This window comes from Mobula hypostoma, chromosome 5 (genome assembly GCF_963921235.1).
Source record: "Mobula hypostoma chromosome 5, sMobHyp1.1, whole genome shotgun sequence".
In the NCBI taxonomy this organism is placed as follows: Eukaryota; Metazoa; Chordata; class Chondrichthyes; order Myliobatiformes; family Myliobatidae; genus Mobula; species Mobula hypostoma.
Window position 1 is genome coordinate 163638712 of NC_086101.1, and position 12749 is coordinate 163651460.

The window sequence follows — 12749 nt, forward strand, 5'->3', positions numbered from 1 at the left end:
GAGGGGAAAACCTTTGCGAATACCACATGTGTATTTACCCTTTGTCTGGGTGTAGTAGTTCACTGAAGAAAGACACCCCTGTGGCAGATCACTGTTGGAGTTATTACGTATGTCGTGGAACTGGATAAGTGGCTATCAGGTTGTGTGTTTGGGGTAACCTTGTGGAATCTACCGGTGTGTTGACCCTTGCCTGGGTCGTGGTTCCATTGAAGAGGGTCCCCTTTGTGATAAGCTACTGGTGGTGATAATCCATACGTGGATCCTGTTGGAGTATCCTGTGGCCACCACTTTGAGATGTCCCGTAGCTGAATTCCGATGTGGTACCACGTGTGTTGAAATGATATTCCTTGAAGATCACTGTCGGTGATATTTCGTGTGTGGAGTGGAACAACTTCGGAGATAAAACCTACTACTATTGTTATTTTGTACTGCTGTCATGGAATTTGTGGAATATCGACGTAATTGCCTTCTCATAACATTCGCCTTTGGATTACAAACATCTCGCATTAATTAACCTGTGCATCTGTGAACTGACGTTGTTTACCTACCATCGTAAAACTGTATCAATTACCTGTACCACCTAACCTTGAAGAAGTTTGGATTTATATTTCCACACCTATATACATGCATAATCTCTGCTAACCTGTTTGATTTAACTGGTTTTATGTTACTTTGTTACGTAGTTAATAATAAAATAGAATTAGTTAACAGGAAAACGAGACTCCAGGTGAATTCCATTTCTGCTGGTTCTTTAACCCGTTACGGGGTACGTAACGGGATAAATAAATGGATGGGAGGGGTATGTGGGGCTGTAAGTCTAGGTGCGGCTCGATGGGACTAGGTTTGTTAGAGAATAATAGCTCGACACAGATTTGATGGGCCAAAGGGCCTGTTTCTGTGCTGTAGTGTTCTAAAACTCTACTACTGTAGTTAGGCATCCACTGAAATCTGATACTGACCTCCTGCAGTTCAAGCACAGACCACGTGCTGAAATATTAACAATATATAACAGCTTCCTATCTGGTCGCATTAGATTACTATCGCTTTTTCTTCAGAGAGATCAGGCTATTTTGACAAAACCATCAGATGGAAAAGATGTGGCTTTCCGTGGACTGATTGTCCAGGTCGCCTGTAAAGGGAAGAGCCCTTGAGGCATTAATCTTTAGCTCATTACCCTCATCAACCCATAGAGTAAAACGTAAAGAACCGGCTGTTGCTGACTCCAAGATTTAACAGTCATCAGCAGTGGATCGTTTACTTTAGACTCCAGAAAGCAGCCGCTAGTCTGTCTGATCAAAAAGCGATTTATGCAAAATCAGTCTCCAGTGCCGTTCTTTCCGATGTAGCTCCTGGAAGTAGCAGCTTCCTTAAGCTAAATGCTACTTGTCTTAATTAGATATTATGAAGTTGAGTTCACCAGCTATATTATTTAACATATACTGTAACAATGCAAAATGTCAATTTTGTTGGTTAAATTGGTCTCTGAAGTGAAGTCAGGAATCAATTTATTATCAAGTACAGTGAAATCGAAGGACTTTTTGCGACATTGCCGTCGGTATTTAATGAGGTTTGAAGGGATATCAACTATTTCCAGATATTTATTACAGTACATTGCCAAATTCTACCAAAACGGATGGAACTGAAACCTCCAAACACCTGCTCCGAATGATTCAGAGTTAATCATTGCAGCAACGTCGATCTCCCAAATCAAGCACACATTCGCCCTTTAACTTTACTGTTTTAACCCTTGCCAACTCTGTCATTCCTCAGGCGGGTCCACGGGGACGCGCTCTGCCGCCTCGAGATCGCCGTAACCACTCCCCAGCTCAGCGCGCGCATCCAGAATGTACGTTACGTAGCGCATGCGTAATATCCTTTGGTGGCACGTGAGGAGGCGGAAACTCGGTGACGTCAGGGAGTAGGTTCAAAGATGGCGGCTGGCGGTGTGGTTGCTAAGTACAGCAGCTTGATAGCACTTGCATTTGCCATTTACGAAACGCGAAATAAATTTGCCGAGGGAGTGATATGAGTGCGTGTCGGGCAGTAACATGATTTATTTGCTTTTTTAGGTCTGTCATGTGAGGCCAGGGTCAATCTTGCCTGTGGGGTGCAGAGACTGGTGGGATCTCGGCCTTTAATGTAGATTTCATGGTAAGTGAGAAGAAATAGGATTCTCTGGGGGGGCACAGCCGTCTTTGGCACCCTCACTATTGTGAATCCTAAACGAAAAGAATTGCACGCTAATATGCTGGGTGCTCAATAGTTGCAAAGGTCGCAGCGGGTAATCATAAAAACAAAATACAGGGAACAACCTAAATACTATTACTGAAGAATTAGCAGTTGACAAACTCGTGATGCTAAAACCTGATCCCCGGACGGATCGTTTGCATCAACTGTTGATTATAGAGAATTTAGATGTATTGGCAGTAATTTCACACAAATTGTTAGATGATTTGAAAACTGTTCCTTTGAGATCTTTGTTCGTAAAAGGGTAAGGAGCAAAAAGCAAGTCTGATGTCAATGATCGGGGTGAATTGGTATAAACTTTATAAAGTGGAAATCATGTTTGACAAATTTATTAAGAGTTCATGGTATTGAAGGTAATATATTAGTAAACGTAGATAATTAGCAAGAAGTTGAATTCAATGAGAGGGTCATTTTAAGGTTGGCAATCTGTATTAATTGAATTGCCACACAGATCATTCTTGTACTGTATCTGTTTCTAATAAACAGTATTAAAGAGGATATTGTAGCAGGCTGGAGGGGGTAATTTCATTGAAACCTGCTCAATTCTGAAATCCCTGGATGGAGTGGATGTGGCGACCATGTTTCCATTAGTAAAAGAGCCTAGGATCCGAGGGCACAGCCTCAGAATAAAGTGACGTCCATTGAGAACTGAAGTGAGGAGGACTTTATTCAGCTAGAGGGTGGTGAATCTGGAATTTGTTGCCATGGAGGCTGTGGGGGCCAGGTCATTCAGTTTGTTTAAGCCAATACGTTCTTGATTCATAAGGAGGTTAAGAATTACAGAGGGAAGGTGGGAGAATGGAGTTGAGTAAAAAAAAGAGCCATGATTGAATGACTGAGCAAACTCCACGGGCCAAATGGCCTAATTCTGCTCCTATTTTGAGTTGAGAGGATGTTGTCACACTTTTGGGGTTGTGTTACAGACCTTTCAACTTGCAATAGAAGATAAAGGAATAGAAATGTAGGCAGATTTCAAAGAAATACAATTACATGGTGTTTTGTACTGGAGGATTCCAATTTACCAAATATTAACTGGGATTGACTTCACATTAAAGGCTCGGTGGTGGTGGTGGGTGGTGCTGAAATTTTTGAGTGTGTCCAGGAGAGCTTTTTGACGCAATAGATGACCAGCAAGGGATGGAGCGGGAGTGGATCTTATCTTGGGGAACGTAGCTGGAGTTGTCAGTGAGAGATCATTTTGGATATGGTGACCACAGCACCATATATTTTAAATTGGTATGGAAAACAGTGATGGGCCAGTAGTAAAGGTTCTGTATTAGGGTAAAGTCAGTTTCCTGTGGAAGACCTGACAAAGTTAGAGTAGCAGCATCTGTGTGTAGGGAAGTTGTCAACAGCACAGTGGGAAGCATTCAAATGAGAAATAACACAGTTTAAAACTCGTAGCAAGTGGTAACCAATGTAAGGAATCCTATACATTGAGAGTTACTTTGGAGAAACAGGGATGCATATGAAAGATAGGAGCTAAGCCTGTTATGAGTATAAATGTGTAGGGAGGTATTTGAGCAGCAGCCGATCGGACATCAGAATCATGAGTAGAAAGGGCAGCGACTCACGGCAGCTTGTTGTTTTGAGCAGTGACCATTTGGACATTGGAAGTGTGAGAAGACATAGCTCATTTAGGTTCGCCGATTGAATAGAAAAGGCAGCTACTCGCGGCAGTTTGGTGTGTTGAGCAGAGGCTAATCGGTGTTCTGGATTGATCGGCAAGAACAAATTAAAGTAAGGCGAGGCAAATGGAGCAGCCATCGTTGGAGTGGTCCGAGTTAGAGTGGGGATTTTGCAGCTTTAGCTCTTCGAGGCTTCAGTCAGAGAAGGCAAAAACTGTAGGTAGGTTTTTCCGCCCCACTGTTTATAATGTTTTTCCTTCTTTATATTTGCTCAGTTAGAAAAGTAGGGATGCTAGGCAAAAGAATAACCAGAGAAAGAGTAGAGCTTATTAACAGCAATCTGTTCAGGAGCTAGATGCTATAGGTAAAGTAACAAAATAAATACTTTTGATTGGTATTCAAATAGGAAACAGACTTTTTAGTTGGAGAATTCAGTGAAAGGATAGTTGAAATCCAAGTGCAGGTCTCCATAAATTGAAATGAGATACTCAATACCTTGGTGGACTTAAAGATACCTTTATCCCAGGCAGCAAAGGAGGAGATAGCTGGGACTCTGCCTGAGATTTTTATAAGTTTTGGCTGGACCAGATGAAAGGAGCATAATATACTGAATGTGTAATTCAGTAATGTAAATGTCCCTCTTTTTAAACAAAGGTAGCAGGGAAAAGCTTAACTATAGAGCTCTGAGCCTAACATCAGAGTAAGGACGGTACTGGAGAAAATTCCAAGAGGATTAATGATTATTTGGAAAGGCAGGGACTGAAAGCTAACATGGTTCAATCTGACCAATCTGATTGAACTCTTTGAAGTGGCACCAAAGTATATCGATGAGGACAGGGAAGTAGATGGTAAACTGATTAAAAAGGATGAGTCCTTTTCAATTCAAGGCATTTTAGCAAAATGGATCCAAACATTGTTTTGGCTATGTGACAGTAGAGGGCTATATTTGCAATTAGATGCTGTGGCTAGGGGTGCCTCACAAGGACTAGTGCTGGGACCTTGGATGTTGTACATATATGAATGACTTACTGCATTAAACAAAATCTTTTTTTAGTGGCTAACTAACTTAAATGAAGCCCATCACTTTAATGAAAGTTTGTTAGGTAAATATTTGCTCATCGGGGTGAGCTGTACTTAGTTGGTTGAGGTAGGAAGACATTCTATAAATGTAAGTGTTATTTTTTCTAATGAGTGAAAATCAAACATTGTTTTAGGAATAGGTCTCATGTTTAAGAATTAATGGCTGGGAGATAGAGTGATGGGCAATGTTAATGTTTGCCTTTTCATAATTAGCAGATGATGCTACAGTAGTGCTAGAAAACTTATGAACCCTTTTGAATTTTCTCTATTTCTGCATAAATGTGACCTGAAATGTGATCAGATCTTCACGCAAGTCCTAAAAATAGATACAGGGAACCGAATTAAATAAACAACACAAAAACATTATACTTTTTCATTTATTGAGAAAAATGATCCAATATTACATGTATTTGTTGGAAAAAGTATGTGAACCTTTGCTTTCAGTAACTGGTGTGCTGCAATAACTTCAACAAAAAGTTTCTAGTAACTGTTGATCAGTCCTGTACATCAGCTTGGAGGAATTTTAGGCCATTCATCCTTAGAAAACTGCATGAACTCTGGGATGTTAGTGGGCTTCCTTGCATGAACTACTTGCTGCAGGTCCTTCCACAACATTTCTATAGGATTAAGGTCAGCATTGACTCGGCCATTCCAAAACGTGAAATGTCTTCTTGCCTTAACTATTCTTTGGTAGACTGATGTGTGTTTAAGGTCGTTGTCTTGCTGCATGATCCGCTTTCTCTTGAGTTTCAGTTCATGGATGGATACCCTGACATTTTCTTATAGAATTTGCTGGTACAATTCAGAATTCATAGTTCGATCAATGAGTTAGCAAAGTAGGCCCAAAACATGACACTGCCACAATCATGTTTCACAGGTGGGATGAGGTCTTTTATGCTGGAATGCAGTGTTTGCTTTTCACCAAACATAACTCTTCTCATTTAAGTCAAGAAGTTCTATTCTGTACTCATCTGTCCACAGAACATTCTTGCAATATCCTTATGGTTTATCCACATGGTCTTTAGAAGGGCAGCAACGTTCTTGGAGAGTAGTGGCTTTCTCCTTGCAACCCTGTCAAGCTCACTATTGTTGTTCAGTGTTTGGCTGATGGTAGATTCATGAACACTGATATTAACCAATTCAAGAGAGACCTGTAGCTCCTTGGACGTTACCCTGGGGTCTTAGTGACCTGGAATATTATGTCTTGCTCAAGGAGTGATTCTTGTTGGTCGACTACACCTGGGGAGAGTAACAACACTGTTGAATTTCCTCCATTTGTACACCATCTGCCTAACTGGATTGGTGGTGCTCAAAATCTTTTAGAAATGGTCTTGTGTCCTTTTCTAGCATGGTGAGCATCAACAACTTTTTTTCTGATCCTCAGAAATCTCCTTTGATCGAGGCATGGCACCCTTCCAAAAACCTATATGGTGAAGATCAGACTTTGATAGTCAAGACCCAGGTTTGTGTTTATTAAATAGGGCAGGGCCTCCCACACTCACACTTGATTGTCATCCCATTGATTAAAACACCTGACTCTCGTTTCACCTTTAAATGAACTGATAATCCTAGAGGTTCACATACGTTTTCCAATGAATACGTGTAATACTGGATCATTTTTTCAATAAGTAAATGAACAAGTATAATTTTTTGTGTTATTTAATTGGGTTCTCTATCTAGTTTTAGGATACATGAAGATCTGATCACATTTTAAGTCATTTATGTAGAAATAGGGTAAATTCTAAAGCGTTCATGTATTTTCTAGTACCCACTATAAGACCAGTCTTGGGATAAGGATTTAGCTGTCTATGACTGAAATGAGGAAATTTTTTTTTGGGCAGAGATTGATAAATTATCAGGTACAAGGCAGTTGATACACAGTTGTTGCATATGTTCAAAACATTTCATTATTTCTAGATTCAGGGACATGGGGACTACATGGAAAAATAGAGTTTAAAATCAATCATGATCTCATTTGGATAGTGGAGAAGACTTGGGTTTTATGTCCTGTTGCTATGTATTAATGGTCTACGTTTATTTTTCTAACTCAGTTTTAATTAAATTTGATCATTATTTTACAAAAATCCACAGGGATTCTATATGAAGTATGGAAATTAAGACATTGCCATACTTAAATATAAAAAAAGATGCTCTGCTCTGTTTTGATGCAGATTAACACTTAAAGATGGCAACGATAGATGGAGATCTGCAATCAGATTGTAACTATGAGTTGCGCGATTTAAGACAGAAAGTTATAAACCTGGAGGAAGAATTAACTGACTGTAAAAATCAGCTTTTGGCCTTACAGAAAGAGCTAACTCATACTGAGGTCCTATATAACGATGCAAAGTGTTGCAATGAAGAGCTTTACAAACAGGTAAACTAAATATTATCCAAAGATACTTAAGCCATAAGCCTTAAGTTTACAGATGCACATTAGATATTAAAAACATAAAATTAAACTGGATTATTTTATAATTTGAATGAAGTATTCAAAATGTGTTGATCATGTGCCTTATGGATAGAAATGTCACACTGTAATTATTAGATTTGAATCTGATATTTACTACAGAGTTTCACTTTGCTATGTATACTTGAACATTTGCATAATTCAATTTTTAATGCAAAGAGTTATTGAGTTAAAAATCTAAGATTTTGGTCATATCTATTCCTTGATATTACTTAGTTGCTTGAATCATATGTGTGGTGGTTGAAAAGGTGTTCTGTGAATGTTAATTGCATTTAGGAGTTCATTAGGTTTTATGTTTGCATTTTAATTACAAAAGCTTTGTTTGGGTGCATGTTTCAATATCTATGTACTTAATTCCATATCCTTTGAAGATCCAGTAAGATGACAAGAAAGAAATTCCAATTGAGAAGAAGGACATGGGAGTGGTTTATGTTGAGATATAATCTGGTGGCTGTGTGGAAGGTTGTGGAAATGCAGCTGTATTGCTAGCAATTTTAGTTTGACATTTATGGAAAGGTTACAGTTTTATGACACAGGAACAAATATATAGTCATGCACAGAAGTACAAGGAGGAAGATGGGACAACCGGAAGAGGAGAGCTCAGGGCCCTCAAGGATTAGAAAATTAGGAGGGCTGGAATATGGTAACTTGAAAAGACTGTTGGTTTGGTTATATCTTCGGGAGAGAAAGTAAAGAAGTATTGATGAAGTATAATTTATTTTCAGGGATAGATAGGTTAAAAAACAGATAAAATAATTTTTAAAGAAAAGCTTTGGCTTGGTTTGATTTTTATTGATTTTCTTTTGCATCAGTAGACTTTGTGTACTGTGTCTTAGTTGATTGGTTGAGACCTTTCTGCTGATTGACAGTTAAGAAGCATGATGACACATTATGATCTTAACCAAATCATTTTTTAAAGCAGTCGTAACCATCACCTGATAGATGAATTTGAAGTGTGATGGCGCACAACAAAAGGAAAGTAGAAATGTTTTCTGTGGTGTGTGAAAGCAGTTATGAAGTTTGATGGAAGTATACAGTCCTACCAAATTCAGTGCTACTGGTCTTTGAAAGAAATAACTGAGGTTTGAAAGATGGGCTGTAGTGTGGTTTTTGATGCAGGGAGATCAGATCAATAGACTGCAGGAGTATTTAGTTCCCTTGTACATTTGCATCAACAAAAGGAAGGACAGAATAGTATTCATTAAAATACTAATGAATTTTAATGCAGGACATGGGAGTTTTTTGTTTTTAGGATGGGAGTTACAAACAAGGATTTATAAAGAAGATACAGGCTACTCCTGTATTTGTGGAATTTACAAATCACTTCCCAAAAATCTGAAAAACAGAATAAAACATGTTCTTATGAAATGTAATGAGAAAAAGTAAATACCATTTTTTTCCAACTAACATTTCTTGATATATGAGCTAATGACGCAGCATCATGAGAAATCATGATGTGGACTATTTTCCTAGCTTGCTCACCCATTAAATCCCTATTAAACAGGGATCACCTGCAGTGACTAATCCAACAAACAAGTCAAAATAAGCTTCTTTGCTCAGAAAGCACTTGGGGTTTTGAATTTGCTATTTAAAAGAGAAAAATAAATAAATAAAAGGCTATGCTGATTAAATAACATAAAAGAATAGGAGCATGATCATGCAGTGGCATAAATAAGATTTTATTTGAAGTCTCTGAATTATAAATCAATTTAATTCCACATTTAGATTAGTTAAATATGACTTTGCCAATTGTTATTTATTATTGTAATTTGAAAGTCGTTAATACGTTTCACATTTTGTTTTATGTATTTATAGGTTAACGATCTTAGTGAAAAACTCCATGAAAGAAAAAAGAAAAAAAATAATAAAACTGAAGTTGAAGTTCAGACAGATCTTTGCTTTACAAATGAGCACAGAGGTATATATTAAAATTAGGCTGATGGGATATAAATTTGGCAATTAATGAGCTGCTGGGAGCAACTTTGCATTTGGATCCTACTTTGACTTTTTTGTGATGGAGAAAAAATATTCTACTTGTAGAAGTTCTGGAGATTATTTGGAGTTTTAGTTAGTAGTTGCTTCTAAAAGTGAATAAAAGATTTGGCACTTGTCAAATATCCGAATTGTTTTGTAATATTAGTACTTAGCACCAAAAATTATGACAAAGTATTTGATAAAATTATTTAAATAAAATAGTCATTGCAAAAATTAAGTGCCTAAATCTTAATGCTTTGACTCTGTTCTCTAGACTTTCAGAAAGAAGATCTTGATTTTCATTACCATCTGAAAAGTGATCAGAATGATGAGTGGCAAGTATCAGGGCTTTCAGAGGATTCTGCTCCAGTGTTAGCTCAATCTCAAACACAACCACAAACGGACTGCTCCCAGTACTCTGACGCCATTCAGACAGATAGTTATCAGTGCACGGATTATCCTGATGAATTAGCACTACCAGATGGATCTGGAGACCATATGAATGGGGATGAAACTACAGGGGTAGGTATTGTTTGTAATGAGTATAGAGTATTGTGTCAAAATATCATTAGGTGTTTTTAATTGTATAGGTTTACAGAAATGTCTATGAAGTGTATTTTCAGCAGTACTATATGAAATTACTATGTCAGAATACAGATCGACTAGAATAGATATCTGAACAATGCAGTGTTTCTGGCTATTATATATGAAGTTATTAAAACCATTTGATAAATATTTAACCAAATTGATCAAAAAATCTAAGTAAATACAAGAAGAGGGAAAGAATGGAATATCATAATTTTTTGCCAATGAACCTTGTGACATTTTGACAACCCCCTCAGGTCAGGAGCAATTAGGGTTAGCGAATATCAGCAATTTTTTTTTCACGTACAAAACATTTAAAATGGATATCATTCATAATAATTGTTCATAATTCTATACAGAGGGAGTTGGAAGAGTATTGAGAAAAACCGTGAAATCAGAATGTCAATTCTGAATTAGAAGTCATGGGTTTGTCCTATTGTAGAAATGAGCATGTGTGATAAACTATCACATTTAGAGTTTTAGGAGAGTTATGCTATTGAAATTGCTGTCATTGTGAATATAGTAGTAGTAGTGTGCAAACTTTTCAAGGGAAGGGCCAGATGGACGATTGAATATTTTTTGGGGCCATTCTTGAAATGTATATTTTAACTGTACAATGCAATCTAAATAATTTTAGTTCTGTGTATGACGGCACAAAGTTTCTCTTCACTTTACTATCTAACAACAAATAACGAGTGACTTCCTTCTTTAAAATACTCGATTCTGTCGGGAGCTTTAAAAGTTTAAAAAAAAATTGGAGAAAGTTTGAAAAAAAACTTGAATTTATTTTTTTTGTGCTGGAGATGAAATCAAAGTTATGAATTGAAATTATTTTTGATAATCTATATTTGTAAAGAATATAGTTAATTAGTAAAGAATATATATTCATCCATTACAATACACCATTACTGCACTTGCAATTCGTGTCACATTATCCCAGGGCTGCCTAAACTAGAGTGAGAATCTGTCATCCTTCCTCCCTAGCCGGGACTTCTAATGCTTATGGTTTAGTCTTTGGCAGCCGTTCCCTCACAGTTTAAACATAACCAGAGGATTTTTCCAATGTGTGCTTATTGCATGCATCAAGTGAAGGATCAATGACTATTCTTTGGGTGTTACCATGTGTATAGTGGATAGTAAAGTGGCTGCTGATACACTGATATAACCATATAACATTTACAGCATGGAAACAGGCCATCTCGGCCCTTCTGGTCCGTGCCGAGCGCTTACTCTCACCTAGTCCCATCTACCTGCACTCAGCCCATAACTCTCCATTCCTTTCCTGTCCATATACCTATCCAATTTTTTTTTAATGACAAAATCGAAACTGCCTCTACCACTTCTACAAGAAGCTCGTTCCACACAGCTACCACTCTCTCAGTAAAGAAGTTACCCCTCATGTTACCCCTAAACTTTTGCCCCTTAACTCTCAACTCATGTCCTCTTGTTTGAATCTCCCCTACTCTCAATGGAAAAAGCCTATCCACGTCAACTCTATCTATCCCCCTCATAATTTTAAATACTTCTATCAAGTCCCCCCTCAACCTTCTATGCACCAAAGATTAAAGACCCAACTTGTTCAACCTTTCTCTGTAACTTGGGTGATGAAACCCAGGTAACATTCTAGTAAATCTTCTCTATACTCTCTCTATTTTGTTGACATCTTTCCTATCATTCGGTGACCAGAACTGTACACAATACTCCAAATTTGGCCTCACCAATGCCTTGTACAATTTTAACATTACATCCCAACTCCTATACTCAATGCTCTGATTTATAAAGGCCAGCATACCAAAAGCTTTCTTCACCACCCTATCCACATGAGATTCCACATTCAGGGAACTATGAACCATTATTCCTAGGTCCCTCTGTTCTACTGCATTCCTCAGTGCCCTACCATTTACCATGTATGTCCTATTTTGATTAGTCCTATCAAAATGTAGCACCTCACACTTATCAGCATTAAACTCCATCTGCCATCTTTCAGCCCACTCTTCTAACTGGCCCAAATCTCTCTGCAAGCTTTGTAAACCTACTTCATTATCCACAACGCCGCCTATCTTAGTATCATCTGCATACTTATTAATACAATTTATTACCCCATCATCCAGATCATTAATGTATATGACAAACAACATTGGACCCAGTACAGATCCCTGAGGCACACCACTAGTCACCGGCCTCCAACCTGACAAACAGTTATCCACCACTACTCGCTGGCGTCTCCCATTCAGCCACTGTTGAATCCATTTTACTACTTCAATATTAATACCTAACGATTGAACCTTTGTAACTAACCTTCCGTATGGAACTTTGTCAAAGGCCTTACTGAAGTCCATATAGACAACATCCACCGCTTTACCCTCATCAATTTTCCTAGTAACCTCTTCAAAAAATTCAATAAGGGTTGTCAGACATGACCTTCCATGTACAAATCCATGTTGACTGTTCCTAATCAGAGCCTATCTATCCAGATAATTATGTATACTATCTCTAGGAATACTTTCCGTTAGTTTACCTACAGTTGACTTCAAACTTACAGGCCGATAATTGCTAGGTTTACTCTTAGAACCCTTTTTAAACAATGGTATGGAATACAAATGTAGTGAATCAATATATTATATGAATAGGCAAGTCCATTTGATGTGTAAAGTACTAACTCTGCATTTTTGTTGATGAGGACCCAATACCACAGAAGCTGGCCTTGTTGGCATAGGGTTTACCAACCTGGGGACCATGGACCCCTTGAGTAGTGGTAGGGGTCC

The 12749-nt window shown here is 37.9% G+C and overlaps 1 protein-coding gene across 4 annotated transcripts in view; it reads left to right on the plus strand.

Moving 5' to 3' along the window:
• The first annotated feature begins 1895 nt into the window (after positions 1–1895).
• The window catches only part of aggf1 (angiogenic factor with G patch and FHA domains 1), an 82213-nt gene continuing 71359 nt past the window's right edge, over positions 1896–12749 (plus strand). Inside the window, exons 1-6 of one of the 4 annotated variants that reach the window (XM_063049301.1) lie at positions 1911–1956; positions 2070–2151; positions 6340–6417; positions 7127–7332; positions 9241–9343; positions 9674–9921. In XM_063049301.1, coding sequence (XP_062905371.1) covers positions 7141–7332; positions 9241–9343; positions 9674–9921 — 543 coding nt within the window. In that variant the 5' untranslated portion in view covers positions 1911–1956; positions 2070–2151; positions 6340–6417; positions 7127–7140. Of the gene's footprint in view, positions 2152–6339; positions 6418–7126; positions 7333–9240; positions 9344–9673; positions 9922–12749 lie in introns of all 4 variants that reach the window. The other 3 variants (XM_063049300.1, XM_063049298.1, XM_063049299.1) reach the window with 3 other exon arrangements.